This window comes from Pseudophryne corroboree, chromosome 9 (assembly GCF_028390025.1).
Source record: "Pseudophryne corroboree isolate aPseCor3 chromosome 9, aPseCor3.hap2, whole genome shotgun sequence".
NCBI lineage: Eukaryota > Metazoa > Chordata > Amphibia > Anura > Myobatrachidae > Pseudophryne > Pseudophryne corroboree.
Window position 1 is genome coordinate 382358915 of NC_086452.1, and position 20602 is coordinate 382379516.

At 46.5% G+C, this 20602-nt stretch overlaps 1 protein-coding gene across 1 annotated transcript in view; it reads left to right on the forward strand.

Moving 5' to 3' along the window:
- NINJ1 (ninjurin 1) overlaps window positions 1-20602 on the forward strand; it is a 126386-nt gene that overhangs the window by 75988 nt on the left and 29796 nt on the right. The window contains exon 2 of the mRNA XM_063940796.1: window positions 8513-8744. Coding sequence (XP_063796866.1) covers window positions 8513-8744 — 232 coding nt within the window. The remainder of the gene's footprint in view (window positions 1-8512; window positions 8745-20602) is intronic.

Below are 20602 nucleotides of genomic sequence, written 5' to 3' on the forward strand. Positions count from 1 at the left end.
TTAACATTCTCGACCATCCAAGCGGATACCCACCCTCACGGCCCCCATCCTATTCTGTTTTTAATCTTGGTGGTCATTCCGAGTTGTTCGCTCGCCAGCAGTTTTTAGCAGCTGTGCAAACGCTAAGCCGCCTCCCACTGGGAGTGTATTTTAGCTTAGCAGAAGTGCGAATGAAAGGATCGCAGAACGGCTACAAAGATTTTTTTTGTGCAGTTTCAGAGTAGCTCAGAACCTACTCAGCGCTTGCGATCACTTTAGACTGTTCAGTTCCTGTTTTGACGTCACAAACACGCCCTGCATTCTCCCAGCCACGCCTGCGTTTTTCCTGGCACGCCTGCGTTTTAACGAACACTCCCTGAAAACGGTCATTTAACACCCAGAAACGCCCACTTCATATCAATCACTCTGCGGTCAGCAGTGCGACTGAAAAGCTTCGCTAGACCCTGTGTGAAACCACATCGGCCGTTGTAATAGTATGTCGCGCGTGCGCATTGCGCCGCATGCGCAGAAGTGCCCTTTTTTTTGCCTCATCGCTGCACAGCAAACGAATGCAGCTAGCGATCAACTCGGAATGACCCCCCTTTGTGTAGAGCAAGCAGGGAAAGAGCGATAGGGCTGATTCTCTGCTAATTGTGGTCAGAGTGGGGCTGGTACGCTGGGCTGTGATATACAGTAGTAGCCCAGCATGCCACTCTCAGCTCATCACATAGAAGCAGCAAAGTACAAGCTAGACGTGTGAGAGAGACTCTTATTTCATAAACATTGTGACTACTTTCCATATTTGATCAGCTTGTGTTTTAGTGGCTTTTAAGGACTATGGGGAATGTATCAAGCAGTGTCAGCAGTGGAGAAGCTTCTGCTTATCATTTTATAATGTTACCTCAAAGCTAATTGGTAACTATTGGCAACTTCTCCACTCTTTACGCTACTTAATACATCTATCTTATGTGACATAAGATAATATTATTCTCAGCTGAAAAATGATGATGTCACACTTCAAATACTATTCTGTTCATGTTAAAATCGCTGCAGTAAAATTACATTTTCGTTTTCCTTATCGATTTTACTGCAGATAATCACAGACAAATGAATAAGCAGTATTTACTGTAGGAGAAAATGGGGAATTGTGTTATGCTTTTTTGTCTATTCTTTTCTCGTACATTAAAATCTGGACTTATGACACCCTAAATAGAGCAGAGAGGAAGAAAACGCAGGAGTTACATCCCTTATAGCCTAAGCATGGTTAGTTCCCCTCATTGTATTGTACGACCTTAGGAAATACCCGGAAAAATGTATCAGATGTTGCGTAACGAGCATCCCACAATTCCGGGAGCTCCTCTCATTCTCGGACAGTGGCCCTCATTCCGAGTTGTTCGCTCGCAAGGCGATTATAGCAGAGTTACACACGCTAAGCCGCCGCCTACTGGGAGTGAATCTAAACATCTTAAATGTGCGACCGATGTATTCGCAATATTGCGATCAAAACCGAGTTAGCAGTTTCTGAGTAACTCCAGACTTACTCTGCCTGTGCGATCAATTCAGTGCTTTTCGGTCCCGGCTGACGTCATAAACACACCCAGCGTTCGCCCAAGCACTCCCACCGTTTCTCCAGACACGCCTGCGTTTTTTCCGGAAACGGTAGCGTTTCCTGCCACACGCCCCTAAAACGCCGTACATCCGCCCAGTAACACCCATTTCCTGTCAATCACAATGCGTTCTCCGGAGCGACGAAAAAGCCGTGAGTAAAATTACTTTCTTCTTAGTAAAGTTACTTGACGCATGCGCAGTGCGAACATTACGCATGCGCACTAAGAGAATTCTCACTGCGATGCGATGAAAAATACCGAGCGAACAACTCGGAATGAGGGCCAGTGATCTGACTTGGGAAGATGCTCTAATGAGATTTTCAGTTTCAACAGAGAAATGACTAAGAATCACATTGAGGTAATGTTTCTACACATATAGGGCCTGATTCTTAATCACACACCATGCAAATAGAATGGCGATGTTTTTAAACTGTGCATGCGTCTGTTATTAAAAGTACAGTAGCACAGCACATGCATCCCACGGTGTGTAAGCACAGAGAGCACTTGCGATTGAGTAGCGCAGTCTCAGAAATGGGTGTGATACAGAAGATAGACATTATAAATATCGACAGTCATTAGGTCTACACCATAGGGTCAAAAGGTCAACAAATTATTATTTTTTGGTGTTATTTTGTGTTTTTACATTTTTTTTACCCAAAAGTGTTGACATGCGTCCCCTCACGGGCTCGCTTCGCTCGCCACAAGGTTACTAAAATTAATCGTTTTTTGACATGGATGGTAGATGCAGCAAAAGTTGCTAAAACATGAAAAAATGTGTCGACCTTTTGACAGCATCGACATTTTGACCGTGTCGATCCTATGGTGTCGACCTATTGACTGTCGACCTTTTACTATCAACTACCTCCCCTCAGAAATGTATTGAAAATTAAAATTGTCATTATTTTACAGTGGCAGCATGTACCTATCTTTGAAGGAGTTGGGCTGCCGCTACCCGTGCTGCCTGGAGAAGAGAACTCTAACCAGCCTGGTACTGGCACCTGCGCAGTGGATCTGCCAGGCGCCAGGACCGGCGCATGCACATAACCAGCGGTGGGGACTGCGCTTGAGCAAAACACTGGCTGCATTGGCTGCAGCCCATAGAAACCGGATAGGGATGCCCAAAGGTCAGTGAGTGGTTTCCTACAGGACGTCAGCTCTCTGCTAATCGCAGCCCGTACTGGCAGTACCAGAGGGAGAAAATACCTCCCAATGGGACTGCCTGTCCTACGGATGACTAGCACTTCCAATAGGAAGTCACTGCTAGTCACAGTGTAGCCAGTGCAGTCACGGACTGCAACTGTCTCACTGAGGTTGATTTTACTAATGGGGCTGCAGCCATGCAGCCCATAGTTAAGATCTGCCACTGGTCCTTTATATGGCACCACAAGGGGTTTACAGCACTTTACAACATACATAAATAGGCACAGTATAAACTTACAAAAAAATAAAAGTGACTTACAGTACAAAACATTTCAGAACAAGGACACGGTTTATAAATGTTGCTGTATGAGAAGGTGTACGACCCAAATCATCAGTGGGACAGCCAGGGCTGGTGCAAGGCTTCTAGACGCCCTAGGCAAAGCTACACAATACCGCCCCAGCTTCCCCCAATATCCTCCGCCCAGCCACTCGCATGCATAATTGACTTTATATTATAGTCAACATAAATATAATAACATTATAAAAAGTAATAACAATAACACTGTCTGCAGGACCACCATGTAATACTAAGAGCATTTTAGTTACCGCCAGACAATACGGAGACCATTTTAATAATCACCAGACAATACAGAGAGCATTTTAGTGACCGTCAAACAATACGGAGAGCATTTTAGTGACCGCCAGACAATACAGAGAGCAATTTTAGTGATTGACCGACAATACTGAGATCATTTTAGTGACCGCCAGACAATACGGAGAGCATTTTAGTGACTGTCAGACAATATGGAAAGCATTTCAGTGACACCTAGACAATATAAGAAACATTTTAGTGACCGCCAGACAATATGGAGAGCTGTTAAGTAAACACCAGACAATACGGAGAGCAGTACTGTGACCACCATACAATATTGATAGCATTTTAGTGAGTGCCCCACAATACCGAATATAGGAAAATGGACTGATTTCTAGGAGTGAGGTGCAATGAATAAAAACATCCCTGGATATTGACAGTAGGGGTATGTGTGTGTGTGTGTGTGTGTGTGTGTGTGTGTGTGTGTGTGTGTGTGTGTGTGTGTATATATATAGATATATATATATCATATATAACTACATAAAACCCAAAGCGTAAAATTAAAATTTAATTGGTAACAGATAAAAAATAATAATGATGATAATACAGCCTGTCTTACTTTTGCTTTGCTAACAGCAAGGACAGGCTGTGCCAACACATGGACACAGCAGGAGAGAGAGAACCTGCACTTTCCTCTCTGACTGTCCTCTGAACTGCGAAAACACACAACCTTAAGAAGCTGACAGGAATCCCTCCTTCTTCTTCCCTGCAGCCTGCACGCCCTGCCAGTCACGGAGCCACAGGCAGTGTAACTCACTATTGGACAGCTGGTACATAGCCGGACCTCTGTACCACAGATCTGATCATTAATAGAGATCAGATCTGACCTGTGGCGCGTGGCACACTCAGATGGGTGCGGGGGGGGGCGCGATCATTAAAGGTAATGGGGGGATGCAGGGTAAGCGATCGCAGGGTGAGAGATGCATTCGTGGTGGAAGGGGGGTAACGTGGGGTGAAATAGCAGGAGGCTGAATATACCAGGGTGCTGTTATGGTACGGGGTGGGAAAATATGCCGGATGCTATTGTGTGTGTGTGTGTGTGTGTGTGTGTGTGTGTGTGTGTGTGGGGTGGGCGGGGAAGAGGAAGGGGAGAGACTTGGGGTGGATTGCAGAGGCAAGAGTGAAAGCTGATAGGTGAGGGGTGGCCGCAGCATCCTTGCTCCTTGTCTATTAAGGAAGAAGTGGAGCACTGCTAAAGGAATAATGAAGGAATCATTCATCTGCAGCGTGCAACACCGCCCTCCAGTGGCCAGCGCCCATAGGCAGCTGCCTGATGGTGGCGCCGACCCTGGGGACAGCTGAACCCAAAGGTTTTCTATTGTTAGCAGTGAGGAAATGATGGTATAAATGAGGGTTTGTTGCTTCTATAGATGCACAAGGTGGGCATCTCAGGCCTTGCACATTAAGATGCACGCTTGCTTCGAAAGGGGAGAAGGGCCGATAATAACATTAGCATAAAATTGTAGGCGCGACTACGGCAAAAGATGCTAAAGTGGTTGCAGTAGCGAGCAACTAGGACTCAGCCCCGTAATGGGTGCGTCAGTGTTTAGAGCAAAGCAGGAAAAAAGTATTTGCACTTTGGCAAACCCATGTTGCACTGCAGATTTAGATTGGGGTGGGAGGTCCTTGCTGTACTGTAAATTGCAATGTAGTCTATCGGGGGTATTCAATGCATGTCGGATTCTCTCCGATGGAGAGGATCCGACAGTGCAGTATTCCAAGTGGACAAATCCGACTGGTTTTGCATGTTTTCGATAATGCCGTGCCAAGTCGGATTGACATTGTCGAAAACGGGCCAAAAACCTCTCAGATTTGGCCGCAAATCCAACAAAACACGTGAACCCGCAGCTAATCCGCCGATACACGTGTTTTCGAACAAGTCGGAAAAACGGCAGCCCCATTGAATAGGTCTAATCCTGATTCGACCACAAAAAGTCGGAAACAGCCGTTTTTCCGACTAGACAGCAATTCTGACTACCATTGAATAGACCCCTATATAGAAAAGTAGCCACTATTTACTCTGCATAACCAAAAACAATACATGTATCTTCACAACTTGGTTTGTCCATATGCCACATGTTTTTATTTTTGTATTGCTCTCATCTCTGAATTACAGTAGCCTTGCAGTATATAAAAATGCATCTGCTCCTTTAGACTTCCCCAGCTATTTCTGTTTCACCGTGTCTACGCTATACTCATAGGGGTATATTCAATTAAGGTCGGATCCATTCCGACATGCATTTGTCGGAATGGATCCAACAAGCCCTATTCAAAGAGCGGCCAAATCCGACTGTCGGATTTGGCAGTTCCCGGTGTCCCGTCTTGCTGCTTCTGTCAGCGGCAGGAGGGGAGCACTGTCAGCGGCGGCGGGGAGCGTTGCCAGGAGTGAGGAACCCGGCCGGTGGGATGCCCTGCTGCCTCTATAGACCGCCGCTTTGCTCCCCCGTCTCATCTCCTCAATCCGACTTTTTTTAAAGTCTGATTGAGATTGTCGGAAACGGGACCAAAAACTGTCGAATTTGGTCCCGTTTCCGACAGAAGCACGTGGATCGGCAGCTATTATTCCGATCCACATGCTTTCCAACAAGTCAAATTTCCCGACTTATCGGAAAACTGAGGGAGGGATTGAATAGGTCGGAACCCTAGTCAGCGATGAGAATAGCAACAGCTGCAGGCTGAGTATTGCTTTAGATCCTTTACTGGAGGGGCAGTTGGTGGTGCAGGGACCTAAGTTGTTACTTTTGCTTTTTTCTTTTTTCTCTCAAAGTGTATTTTCTTCTAAAAGCTCTCTTGTAAACCTCCATGTTATGACGTTTACCTGTACTGGCCACCATAAATTTTATCCCGCAATCAAACTGTGTGTTGATGCTTGAACAAAGACCAATGGCTAAATGTAATAGCCTATGAGCTGCCGGAGGCGTGGGACTTTGTGTGAAGCTGCCCGTATTTATAAAGCGCCAATCATTTACAAGGCAAAACCAAGTACAAAACAACTGCACTCACACTGGCTCAGATGGTAATGTGTACCTGAGTGTTTTTATACCTGTACACCAGGCTACTGACAAGTGCAGAAAATTTGGCTTTGTGCCGTTCAGTGCGTGGTAAAACAATACACCCGTTGAGACTGCAGGAACAGGAAATGTAATGAAAAGTACACAGCCAATTGGTTTTGGATTATGTAAGGTACGGAATATAATGTGGGAATTATTTTGCAATCTAATAGATGTGGGAAAAACTTGGCAAAAGATTAAATTGTTCCAAAAATAAATGTGTGTATAAATAGATACTGCTGATACAAACATGTTGGGCTACTTTGAGTACATGACTTAGGGCTAGAAAATGAATTCTGACCATACTGTCTGTACTCTCCACCCATTTCTCCATGTAGCATGTCTCTCCTCCACTCCATGCGACGGAAGACACAGGATATGACATCAGAACCAGGGCTGTCTTAACTGCATTGTAGGCCCTGGGCAAAGCAATGCACTGGTACCCCTACCGACCCCTTCACAGGAATAAATGAAAAACAAATCATAACCTCTTCTGTGGTCCCACACAGTCTCTCTCTACATGTTTCCGTACAGTAAATAGCTGTCAGCACTCTGATTGGTGGCTGACCAGAGATATTCACCAATCCGCATGCAGACAGCCATTCACTGTCTGGCTGCAGACTGGGAGTCAGGTAGAGAATGCTGCATGGTACACTCTGATTATGGGGGTAATTCAAGATTTGATCGCAGCAGCAAATTTGTTAGCAGTTGGGCAAAACCATGTGTACTGCAAGTGGGTTTGTTTCTATGCAGGGTAACTACTGGCTGCTTTATTTTTACACTGCAATTTAGATTTCAATTTGAACACACCCCACCCATATCTAACTCTCTCTGCACATGTTATATCTGCCCCCCCCCCCCCTGCAGTGCACATGGTTTTGCCCAACTGCTAACAAATTAGCTGCTGCGATCAACTCTGAATTAAGCCCTATGTGTCACTTGAAATCATAGCGACCAGGCAGCATTCTCGATCTGCATCCAAAGAAGCTACGAAGGCACCAGCACACCTCTGCTCGAAAGCCACTAGAATCGTGGGGTCCTGGGCAACTGCCCAATTTGCCGATACATTAAGATGGCCCTGATCAGAACTGGGACTGATTGGTTTTATCACTAGGGTGGCATATTATCAGTTTTTATTCTGTCGAACTGGCCCAGATTTTCTCTTTGCAGTTTTCTAGTTCTGTCAAGGGTTTCCCAGGCATTTTGATCAAGTAAAGCAGTGTGACAGATTAATGTATTAAATAATAGATTTTAGTACTTGACAGTACTGATGTGAGAAATCGCTGTGATTTAATGTTAAAATTACCAGTATACCACAGCCCTTAATTGCAAAAGATTATCTAATGCACATGTGCTAAGAAATTGAAATGAAGTCCAAAATAAATATCTTACCAAGCAGTGTCTAATGGGGATCCATTCAGGATACCGACGTACGGCATCCTGGTAGCCAAAATACCAATGCTGGCATACCGACCGTGCTTGGAATGCCGACGCCAGCAATCCGACATGGATCTTAACCACTTAACTGCCATGGTCAGGTCACATGTGGTGGCGCCGCTCCACTGTGTCCCCCAGTTTTTGACTAGGAGATCTGTTCTTCAGATGTGCATAAGATAATATTTAAACATTTTATAAAATACTTTTAAAACTATATTAGATAAAAAATAAGAAAGCAGCAACTAAATGAATGATTTTGAAGGGAAAACTCGTCAGTTAAGTGTTTAATGCCGGCGCTGGGATCCTGAACGTCTGAATTCCGAGCGATCTCTGCCGTGAGTCCGCATTGGTAAGCCACGGAGGGGGGAAAAGTCAGGTATAGGCTGCGGGGGGAGGGTTTAGGGTTAGGCACCCCCGAGGAGGGTTAGGCTGCAGAAAGGAGGGATGTGGGTAGGGTTAGGAGGGTCAAGTAGCGGAGTAAGCGTACTTACTCGCATTGTTATGCCGGTGTCGGTCATATGACATATGTATTCCATCTAATGTTATATGCTGAGTCTTCTATGGCCAGAATGACTATCCTGCTATAAGCCACTATGTGTATTACATTCACTCTCCCATCATGTTAAATATCTGTGTCTTCATTACAGGTTGTACCTGTACGTGAAAGAGGCAGAAGAAACTTGAACATAAATCATTACGCCAATAAGAAGAGTGCAGCAGAGAGCATGCTGGATATTGCCCTCCTGATGGCCAACGCTTCGCAACTGAAAGCTGTAATGGAGCAGGGACCCACATTCTCTTTTTATGTCCCCCTCATCGTTTTGATCTCCATATCGCTCGTCCTCCAGGTTGTGGTTGGCGTGCTGCTCATCTTCATCGGTTTGTACCTTGCTGTTTCATTATTATTCAGATGGGGATCAGCCAAAATTACATCATAAGTTCCTATTTTAATTACGGGAGATATGGGGGTGTGGTAGAAAAGATTTTGTGCAGAGTGTGATGATGCAATTCATGTCATCAAGTGGGCGGGGCATGCATATAATTAATCTTCACCCACCTGAGTGGCAGTGTGGTGGTGATGTAATTACTACTGAAAGAATATCCCGGGTCGAGCGTCCCGGCATTTCATCTCAGGTCTCGACCTGGGTTGAAGCCGGAATCGACCCTGGATGCATGCAGTGTGAAAGGGTAAGTCGGGTCAAGGCGACCCGGCACCGGTTCTCTGCATAGGAGGAGGCGGTGCTTGTAGATGATTATCTCCTAGCACCGCCTCTTGTAGCATCAGCGGTGAAGTCACCAACCCGGCAATATGCCGGGTCTGGCCGCAAGTCTGAAGGGGTCTCAAGCCAGGTCGCACCTAAGAAGCACCCGTGTACACATTCCCGGGTGCGACCCGGCTATTGTCAATCTGAAAGGGGTATAATTCTAATGTTCCCCAAACATTCTGAGAGAATAGGCATCTGTCTGTGTCTATGATATGTTTAGCATGTAACTGACTATGGGGTACATTTACTAAGCAATGATAAGAGTGGAGAAGTGAGCCAGTGGAGAAATTTCCCCATCAACCAATCAGCAGCTCTGTATCATTTTATAGTATGCAAATTATAGATGTTACTTCAGTGCTGATTGGTTGCCATGGGCAACTTCTCCACTGGCTCACTTCTCCGCTCTTATCACTGCTTAGTAAATGTACCCCTATAAGTTTAGATGATTGTAACTGACATCATTGCTGATCTGGTTTTACAGCAGGAGTAATGTAAGAATTACTGTTCAGAGTGAACTAACAATAGTTAACTCAGGAAAGAAAGCAGAATTGAATTCTAATTATACCATCTTATACTCTTGCAATGATGGTCGCAGAGATGATTAATTGTAAAGTGATTGACAGTCAGGCACCATATGGTGCTGTAGTTATGGGGAGTGGGCAGATAATTAATTGCAGATAATTACAGATAATTTACAGAAAAAGTAGATTCTTGGAATAGACCGAATGATATTGAAGTTCAATAAAAGACTGTAAATGCATTTAAATTAATTTACACATGCTCTGATATGCTTCCCATGGGAGCCGCTTTAACTGATATATGCAATCACAGCCCCAGGTGTGTCCTGATGGAATATATGGGATCACACCTCTTATGTTTGGAATTCGGGTGAGCAGTCCAGTCCTCCCTTCCCATCCATATATTCTATATTGTGTACAGATATGTACACTTGAAGGTGGAGACTCCACTGGACATGCACCCCACCCACCTGTCCGTGGGTGTTTTTAATTAGTGTGGGTCCTTGTATTTGCAGTCTACATGTTGCAATGGACACTATAAAAGGTAAGTCCTGGATAAATGTATGTAATATGTCAGTATAAGGAATGTGTTCAGGGCATGGGCCCCCCTGTGCTGATGTGGCTGGGCATCTTTGGGGCATCATTATTGTAACACATAGTGTAACACTTTTTAGCACTTTAATTGTTACATCTCACCTATGTAACACTTCTAGAACTTAAGCTGCTACTTAATGTAACATTTCTCTGGCTGGGTCCACAGGATTATCCACAGGATAACATTGGGATATTGTCGAGCGACAGCGAAAATGGCACCAACATGGTCACAAGCTTTCTGGCCTCCCAGGATGCATTGGGGCTTTCACCATATAGTCCCGCCCCCTGACTCAGTCAGATCAGTTTTTTGCTTGGTGCGGCAGGAAGCCGCATGGTCAAAGAGCTGCTGTGAGAGCAGCCTCAAGCTTTTATTATTTTATTTTTATAGACTTACTATATTGTTTTTTTGAGCGACTTATCTTAACAGCGTCCTAAACGCATTCTAGAAAGAGTCGTTCCAACAACTTCCCACCGGGTCGCAACAACGCTTACCTTCGGGTATCAGTGCTGTCTCGACGGGTGTCTGTGTCGGATGTTCTAGCAGGTCCAGCAGACGTAACCAGGCTGTGGCCGGAGCATGGGGAGACGGTGAGTCTATGGACTACCTCTTACTAGAGGGGTCAGGACACAGCTACACTGATTTTGGTGGAGACTACAAACAGTGTGTTGATGCGCCGAACATCTAGAGTGCAACAGCGCTACGCTCCGGGGATCATAGGCGCCAGGACTAGGTAGAGGCCGCGATCCTGGGAGTTTAAGTCAACAGGGGGATTTAGACGCTCTACTGGCCGTCCCTCCCCCGAGTTCATGGCCACTTCCCGCGTGTTTCTCGTTTCATGAACTAAATGACCTCACTTCCGGCTCAGATGCTACCACGAGGGTACTCGGTCGCAGCTTAGACGCTGCGGTTGTGTACACTGGAGATAAACCCGCCCAGACAGAGTCGCAGGCCTTAGCGTCTGCATACACGTGGAAGTCGCTCAGCGTCCGTGTCCGTTGGTGAGCGTCCGTGTCCATTATCAGTTATCAAGAGCGGCAGTGTACACCAGTAGCGTCTGAATCCACTCAGCGTCTTACGAGCGTATTTGCTTGGATATGGAAGTGTGGTGAGTCTCCCTGTATCCCGCTCTACGGAGGCAGGGTATACAGTACTAAAAATTCTCTCTACTTCTTAGTATGAATTGTTAATTTTTAGTACCTATTGCATATGAGACCTGTCTATTACTGTGTTTTCTGCATGCTATGTTGAAAAAAGAACCAGTTTAAAACAGAAGTACAATTTTCCTACTTATGTATAAGTTGTTATGGAGGTTGTATTCTCATATGGCAATGTCTAATGCTTTAACATGTGACTGACTGCTAGTATGTGTGCTGACTTTTCTGTGTAATGCAGTCCTGTTCTGACCCTCAAATCAGGTGCACTGTGGTCAGATTGATCTCACCTCTATATACTGACATATAGGGTGATTTTCAGTCACAAATTGTGTAGTCAATAACGGGTTAATACCATGTCTGTGAGCGGCAAAAGGGATGAGGAGAATTTATCAAGCACTCCTACAGCCCTAACATGCTTATCTTGTAAGTCAGGGGTAATTGATATGAATCAATTGGTCACTTATGAGGGTTTGTGTGCAAACTGTTTCGCTTTTCAGCGAAGTAAAAAACAGGAGTTGGTTCAACCACCAACAGAGCCACCATGGAATATGTTCGCAAAAACTCTGTCTTCAATAGCGGACAGGTTAACTCCGCTATTGAAGACACCTCAAGGGTTAGGTTACACTATGAACCCATACATGCAGCTCCCTTCCTATGGTTTGGTTCCAGTAGCCTCTACAAGCAACCAAGGGACAGGTAAGACTAAGACAGATACGTCTGTGTGGCAGACTACACAAGATGATACATCGGATGATGATGATACAATAGATTCAACTCCGTATGATGATCAGTCGCAGAGCTTTAGTTCAGAAGATGTAGCTGAACTTATTAATGTTGTGAAGGCTGTTTTCTCGTTTGAAGAGCCAGCCAAGACAGTGTTAAAAGCTAAAGCACCTGTATTTAAACGAACAAAATCAGTGAAAGCTGAATTCCCAGCGTCAGATGAGCTGACGGAAATGATGGATGAGTCTTGGGCAGCGCCCAGTAAAAAGTATAAGATTCCTAAGAGATGGGATTCTTATTATCCATTTCCTGCTGTGGATTGTTCGAAAAGAGAAGTTCCTCCAAAAGTAGATGCACATGTTCTGCGACTCGTGCATAAATCTGCTTTACCACTGTCATCTACCTCATTGAATGATGTCACAGACAGAAGGGTAGAGAGCCTTTTGAAAAATATTTTTTCTCTAGTAGGAGCAGTGGTAAGACCTGCTATGGCTTCGGCCTGGGTAGCAAAGGCAATGGGCGAATGGACAGAGGAACTAGAGAATGACATCCCTTCTCCTACTAGGGAGCAAGAGGATCGTTTTTGCCGTTTAAGACAATTTGTCCAGTATTTGGAAGAAGCAGCAATTGATGTTGCTTCTAAAGCTTCAGCCTTGACAGTAGTGGCTCGCAGAGCAGTTTGGCTACGGACCTGGAAGGCAGATGCGGAGTCCAAGAAAGAATTGGAAGCATTGCCTTTTGTCGGTAATAATAAGATTTTAAACCTACCGGTAAATCTTTTTCTTGTAGTCCGTAGAGGATGCTGGGGACTCCGTAAGGACCATGGGGATAGACGGGCTCCGCAGGAGACATGGGCACTTTAAGAAAGACTTTAGGTCTGGGTGTGCACTGGCTCCTCCCTCTATGCCCTCCTCTAGACCTCAGTTAGAGAAACTGTGCCCAGAGGAGATGGACAGTACGAGGAAAGGATCTTTGCTAATCCAAGGGCAAGATTCATACCAGCCACACCAATCACACCGTATAACTTGTGTATCAAGTAAACAGTTAACAGTATGAAAAAATAACATAGCATCAGTCCAACCTGATGGAACTATAACATAACCCTTATGTCAACAAAACTATATACAAGTCTCGCAGAAGTAGTCCGCACTTGGGACGGGCGCCCAGCATCCTCTACGGACTACGAGAAAAAGATTTACCGGTAGGTTTAAAATCTTATTTTCTCTAACGTCCTAGAGGATGCTGGGGACTCCGTAAGGACCATGGGGATTATACCAAAGCTCCCAAACGGGCGGGAGAGTGCGGATGACTCTGCAGCACCGATTGAGCAAACACAAGGTCCTCCTCAGCCAGGGTATCAAACTTATAGAACTTTGCAAAGGTGTTTGACCCCGACCAAGTAGCAGCTCGGCACAGCTGTAGTGCCAAGACCCCTCGGGCAGCCGCCCAAGACGAGCCCACCTTCCTAGTGGAATGGGCCTTAACCGATTTCGGTAACGGCAATCCTGCCGTAGAATGCGCCTGCTGAATCGTGTTACAGATCCAGCGAGCAATAGTCTGCTTTGAAGCAGGGCCGCCAACCTTGTTGGCTGCATACAGGACAAACAGTGCTTCTGTTTTTCTGATTCTAGCCGTTCTGGCCACGTAAATTTTCAAAGCCCTGACCACATCCAGGGACTCGGAATCCTCCAAGTCACGTGTAGCCACAGGCACAACAATAGGTTGGTTCATATGAAAGGATGAGACCACCTTAGGTAGGAATTGAGGACGGGTCCTCAATTCCGCTCTATCCATATGGAAAACCAGATAGGGGCTTTTATAAGCAGGGGAGAGTCCAGGGAGCTTCCTCTCAGCGGTGCTGTGGAGAAAAAAGGCGCTGTGAGTGCTGAGGGAGAAGCCCCGCCCCCTCGGCGGCGGGCTTCTGTCCCGCTGAAAATCTCAAAATTTGGCAGGGGCTCTTATATATGTACAGTGCCCAGCTGTACATATACTTATTTTTGCCAAAAGAGGTCTATATGCTGCCCAGGGCGCCCCCCCTGCGCTCTGCACCCGTACAGTGACTGCCTTGTGTGAGGTGTCTGGGAGCAATGGCGCACAGCTGCAGTGCTGTGCGTTACCTCAGTGAAGATCATGAAGTCTTCTGCCGCCTCTGAAGTCTTCTTTTCTTCTCATACTCACCCGGCTTCTATCTTCCGGCTCTGCGAGGGGGACGGCGGCGCGGCTCTGGGACGGACGGCGAGGGTAAGACCTGCGTACCAATTCCTCTGGAGCTAATGGTGTCCAGTAGCCTAAGAAGCAGAGCCTTGAAACTCACAGAAGTAGGTCTGCTTCTCTCCCCTCAGTCCCTCAATGCAGGGAGTCTGTTGCCAGCAGGCTCCCTGAAAATAAAAAAAACCTAACTTTCTGTCAGGAAGCTCAGGAGAGCTCCCTGAAGTGCACCCATCTCCTCTGGGCACAGTATAAAACTGAGGTCTAGAGGAGGGGCATAGAGGGAGGAGCCAGTGCACACCCAGACCTAAAGTCTTTCTTAAAGTGCCCATGTCTCCTGCGGAGCCCGTCTATCCCCATGGTCCTTACGGAGTCCCCAGCATCCTCTAGGACGTTAGACAAATATTATTTGGAAAACCTTTATCGGATATCCTAGAATCAGAGGCTGAATCGAAAAAGGTCAGATTTCCGGCTGCTTATAACCCTAAGTCCAAGTGTTTAAGATTTCGCTCATTTCGTTGGCAAAGCGAAAGCTTAGAGGAGCCTAAGCAACCCAGTTTAAATCCAGGGGTAGGAAGCAGTGGGCTAGCAAAAAGCCAGCTTCCAAACCTGAACAGAAACCGTCAGCCTGAAGAGACGGGCCTCCGCTTGGAGGATTCCAGGGTTGGGGGCTGACTCCTTCTTTTTGCACACATATGGCAACAGTCAACAGCAGATGCTTGGGTGCAGAAGGTAGTGTCTCAGGGGTATGGGTTCCCATTCAGGAGGCAGCCTCCTCAAAGATTTTTTTGCACCAGCCCGTCTCGTATAGAGTCGAAGGCCAATGCCCTGCATAAAGCAGTCCAGCTTGTCTGCGCAAACATGGGATAAGAATTAGAGATGAGCGCCTGAAATTTTTCGGGTTTTGTGTTTTGGTTTTGGGTTAGGTTCCGCGGCCGTGTTTTGGGTTCGAACGCGTTTTGGCAAAACCTCACCGAATTTTTTTTGTCGGATTCGGGTGTGTTTTGGATTCGGGTGTTTTTTTCAAAAAACACTAAAAAACAGCTTAAATCATAGAATTTGGGGGTCATTTTGATCCCAAAGTATTATTAACCTCAAAAACCATAATTTACACTCATTTTCAGTCTATTCTGAATACCTCACACCTCACAATATTATTTTTAGTCCTAAAATTTGCACCGAGGTCGCTGTGTGAGTAAGATAAGCGACCCTAGTGGCCGACACAAACACCGGGCCCATCTAGGAGTGGCACTGCAGTGTCACGCAGGATGTCCCTTCCAAAAAACTCTCCCCAAACAGCACATGACGCAAAGAAAAAAAGAGGCGCAATGAGGTAGCTGTGTGAGTAAGATTAGCGACCCTAGTGGCCGACACAAACACCGGGCCCATCTAGGAGTGGCACTGCAGTGTCACGCAGGATGGCCCTTCCAAAAAACCCTCCCCAAACAGCACATGACGCAAAGAAAAAAAGAGGCGCAATGAGGTAGCTGTGTGAGTAAGATTAGCGACCCTAGTGGCCGACACAAACACCGGGCCCATCTAGGAGTGGCACTGCAGTGTCACGCAGGATGTCCCTTCTAAAAAACCCTCCCCAAACAGCACATGACGCAAAGAAAAAAAGAGGCGCAATGAGGTAGCTGTGTGAGTAAGATTAGCGACCCTAGTGGCCGACACAAACACCGGGCCCATCTAGGAGTGGCACTGCAGTGTCACGCAGGATGTCCCTTCCAAAAAACCCTCCCCAAACAGCACATGACGCAAAGAAAAAAAGAGGCGCAATGAGGTAGCTGACTGTGTGAGTAAGATTAGCGACCCTAGTGGCCGACACAAACACCGGGCCCATTTAGGAGTGGCACTGCAGTGTCACGCAGGATGTCCCTTCCAAAAAACCCTCCCCAATCAGCACATGATGCAAAGAAAAAGAAAAGAAAAAAGAGGTGCAAGATGGAATTGTCCTTGGGCCCTCCCACCCACCCTTATGTTGTATAAACAAAACAGGACATGCACACTTTAACCAACCCATCATTTCAGTGACAGGGTCTGCCACACGACTGTGACTGATATGACGGGTTGGTTTGGACCCCCCCCAAAAAAGAAGCAATTAATCTCTCCTTGCACAAACTGGCTCTACAGAGGCAAGATGTCCACCTCATCATCACCCTCCGATATATCACCGTGTACATCCCCCTCCTCACAGATTATCAATTCGTCCCCACTGGAATCCACCATCTCAGCTCCCTGTGTACTTTGTGGAGGCAATTGCTGCTGGTCAATGTCTCCGCGGAGGAATTGATTATAATTCATTTTAATGAACATCATCTTCTCCACATTTTCTGGATGTAACCTCGTACGCCGATTGCTGACAAGGTGAGCGGCGGCACTAAACACTCTTTCGGAGTACACACTTGTGGGAGGGCAACTTAGGTAGAATAAAGCCAGATTGTGCAAGGGCCTCCAAATTGCCTCTTTTTCCTGCCAGTATAAGTACGGACTGTGTGACGTGCCTACTTGGATGCGGTCACTCATATAATCCTCCACCATTCTATCAATGTTGAGAGAATCATATGCAGTGACAGTAGACGACATGTCCGTAATCGTTGTCAGGTCCTTCAGTCCGGACCAGATGTCAGCATCAGCAGTCGCTCCAGACTGCCCTGCATCACCGCCAGCGGGTGGGCTCGGAATTCTGAGCCTTTTCCTCGCACCCCCAGTTGCGGGAGAATGTGAAGGAGGAGATGTTGACAGGTCGCGTTCCGCTTGACTTGACAATTTTGTCACCAGCAGGTCTTTCAACCCCAGCAGACTTGTGTCTGCCGGAAAGAGAGATCCAAGGTAGGCTTTAAATCTAGGATCGAGCACGGTGGCCAAAATGTAGTGCTCTGATTTCAACAGATTGACCACCCGTGAATCCTTGTTAAGCGAATTAAGGGCTCCATCCACAAGTCCCACATGCCTAGCGGAATCGCTCCGTGTTAGCTCCTCCTTCAATGTCTCCAGCTTCTTCTGCAAAAGCCTGATGAGGGGAATGACCTGACTCAGGCTGGCAGTGTCTGAACTGACTTCACGTGTGGCAAGTTCAAAGGGCATCAGAACCTTGCACAACGTTGAAATCATTCTCCACTGCGCTTGAGACAGGTGCATTCCACCTACTATATCGTGCTCAATTGTATAGGCTTGAATGGCCTTTTGCTGCTCCTCCAACCTCTGAAGCATATAGAGGGTTGAATTCCACCTCGTTACCACTTCTTGCTTCAGATGATGGCAGGGCAGGTTCAGTAGTTTTTGGTGGTGCTCCAGTCTTCTGTACGTGGTGCCTGTACGCCGAAAGTGTCCCGCAATTCTTCTGGCCACCGACAGCATCTCTTGCACGCCCCTGTCGTTTTTTAAAAAATTCTGCACCACCAAATTCAAGGTATGTGCAAAACATGGGACGTGCTGGAATTTGCCCATATTTAATGCACACACAATATTGCTGGCGTTGTCCGATGCCACAAATCCACAGGAGAGTCCAATTGGGGTAAGCCATTCCGCGATGATCTTCCTCAGTTGCCGTAAGAGGTTTTCAGCTGTGTGCGTATTCTGGAAAGCGGTGATACAAAGCGTAGCCTGCCTAGGAAAGAGTTGGCGTTTGCGAGATGCTGCTACTGGTGCCGCCGCTGCTGTTCTTGCGGCGGGAGTCCATACATCTACCCAGTGGGCTGTCACAGTCATATAGTCCTGACCCTGCCCTGCTCCACTTGTCCACATGTCCGTGGTTAAGTGGACATTGGGTACAACTGCATTTTTTAGGACACTGGTGAGTCTTTTTCTGACGTCCGTGTACATTCTCGGTATCGCCTGCCTAGAGAAGTGGAACCTAGATGGTATTTGGTAACGGGGGCACACTGCCTCAATAAATTGTCTAGTTCCCTGTGAACTAACGGCGGATACCGGACGCACGTCTAACACCAACATAGTTGTCAAGGCCTCAGTTATCCGCTTTGCAGCAGGATGACTGCTGTGATATTTCATCTTCCTCGCAAAGGACTGTTGAACAGTCAATTGCTTACTGGAAGTAGTACAAGTGGGCTTACGACTTCCCCTCTGGGATGACCATCGACTCCCAGCAGCAACAACAGCAGCGCCAGCAGCAGTAGGCGTTACACGCAAGGATGCATCGGAGGAATCCCAGGCAGGAGAGGACTCGTCAGAATTGCCAGTGACATGGCCTGCAGGACTATTGGCATTCCTGGGGAAGGAGGAAATTGACACTGAGGGAGTTGGTGGGGTGGTTTGCGTGAGCTTGGTTACAAGAGGAAGGGATTTACTGGTCAGTGGACTGCTTCCGCTGTCACCAAAAGTTTTTGAACTTGTCACTGACTTATTATGAATGCGCTGCAGGTGACGTATAAGGGAGGATGTTCCGAGGTGGTTAACGTCCTTACCCCTACTTATTACAGCTTGACAAAGGGAACACACGGCTTGACACCTGTTGTCCGCATTTCTGGTGAAATACCTCCACACCGAAGAGCTGATTTTTTTGGTATTTTCACCTGGCATGTCAACGGCCATATTCCTCCCACGGACAACAGGTGTCTCCCCGGGTGCCTGACTTAAACAAACCACCTCACCATCAGAATCCTCCTGGTCAATTTCCTCCCCAGCGCCAGCAACACCCATATCCTCCTCATCCTGGTGTACTTCAACACTGACATCTTCAATCTGACTATCAGGAACTGGACTGCGGGTGCTCCTTCCAGCACTTGCAGGGGGCGTGCAAATGGTGGAAGGCGCATGCTCTTCACGTCCAGTGTTGGGAAGGTCAGGCATCGCAACCGACACAATTGGACTCTCCTTGTGGATTTGGGATTTCGAAGAATGCACAGTTCTTTGCTGTGCTGCTTTTGCCAGCTTGAGTCTTTTCATTTTTCTAGCGAGAGGCTGAGTGCTTCCATCCTCATGTGAAGCTGAACCACTAGCCATGAACATAGGCCAGGGCCTCAGCCGTTCCTTGCCACTCCGTGTCGTAAATGGCATATTGGCAAGTTTACGCTTCTCCTCCGACAATTTTATTTTAGGTTTTGGAGTCCTTTTTTTTCTGATATTTGGTGTTTTGGATTTGACATGCTCTGTACTATGACATTGGGCATCGGCCTTGGCAGACGACGTTGCTGGCATTTCATCGTCTCGGCCATGACTAGTGGCAGCAGCTTCAGCACGAGGTGGAAGTGGATCTTGATCTTTCCCTAATTTTGGAACCTCAACATTTTTGTTCTCCATATTTTAATAGGCACAACTAAAAGGCACCTCAGGTAAACAATGGAGATGGATACTAGTATACAATTATGGACTGCCTGCCGAGTGCAGACACAGAGGTAGCCACAGCCGTGAACTACCGTACTGTACTGTGTCTGCTGCTAATATAGACTGGTTGATAAAGAGATGTCTATGTAACTATGTATGTATAAAGAAGAAAGAAAAAAAAACCACGGTTAGGTGGTATACAATTATGGACGGACTGCCTGCCGAGTGCAGACACAGAGGTAGCCACAGCCGTGAACTACCGTACTGTACTGTGTCTGCTGCTAATAATATAGACTGGTTGATAAAGAGATGTCGTAGTAGTATGTATGTATAAAGAAGAAAGAAAAAAAAACCACGGTTAGGTGGTATACAATTATGGACGGACTGCCTGCCGAGTGCAGACACAGAGGTAGCCACAGCCGTGAACTACCGTACTGTACTGTGTCTGCTGCTAATATAGACTGGTTGATAAAGAGATGTCTATGTAACTATGTATGTATAAAGAAGAAAGAAAAAAAAACCACGGTTAGGTGGTATACAATTATGGACGGACTGCCTGCTGAGTGCAGACACAGAGGTAGCCACAGCCGTGAACTACCGTACTGTACTGTGTCTGCTGCTAATATAGACTGGTTGATAAAGAGATGTCTATGTAACTATGTATGTATAAAGAAGAAAGAAAAAAAAACCACGGTTAGGTGGTATACAATTATGGACGGACTGCCTGCCGAGTGCAGACACAGAGGTAGCCACAGCCGTGAACTACCGTACTGTACTGTGTCTGCTGCTAATATAGACTGGTTGATAAAGAGATGTCTATGTAACTATGTATGTATAAAGAAGAAAGAAAAAAAAACCACGGTTAGGTGGTATACAATTATGGACGGACTGCCTGCCGAGTGCAGACACAGAGGTAGCCACAGCCGTGAACTACCGTACTGTACTGTGTCTGCTGCTAATATAGACTGGTTGATAAAGAGATGTCGTAGTA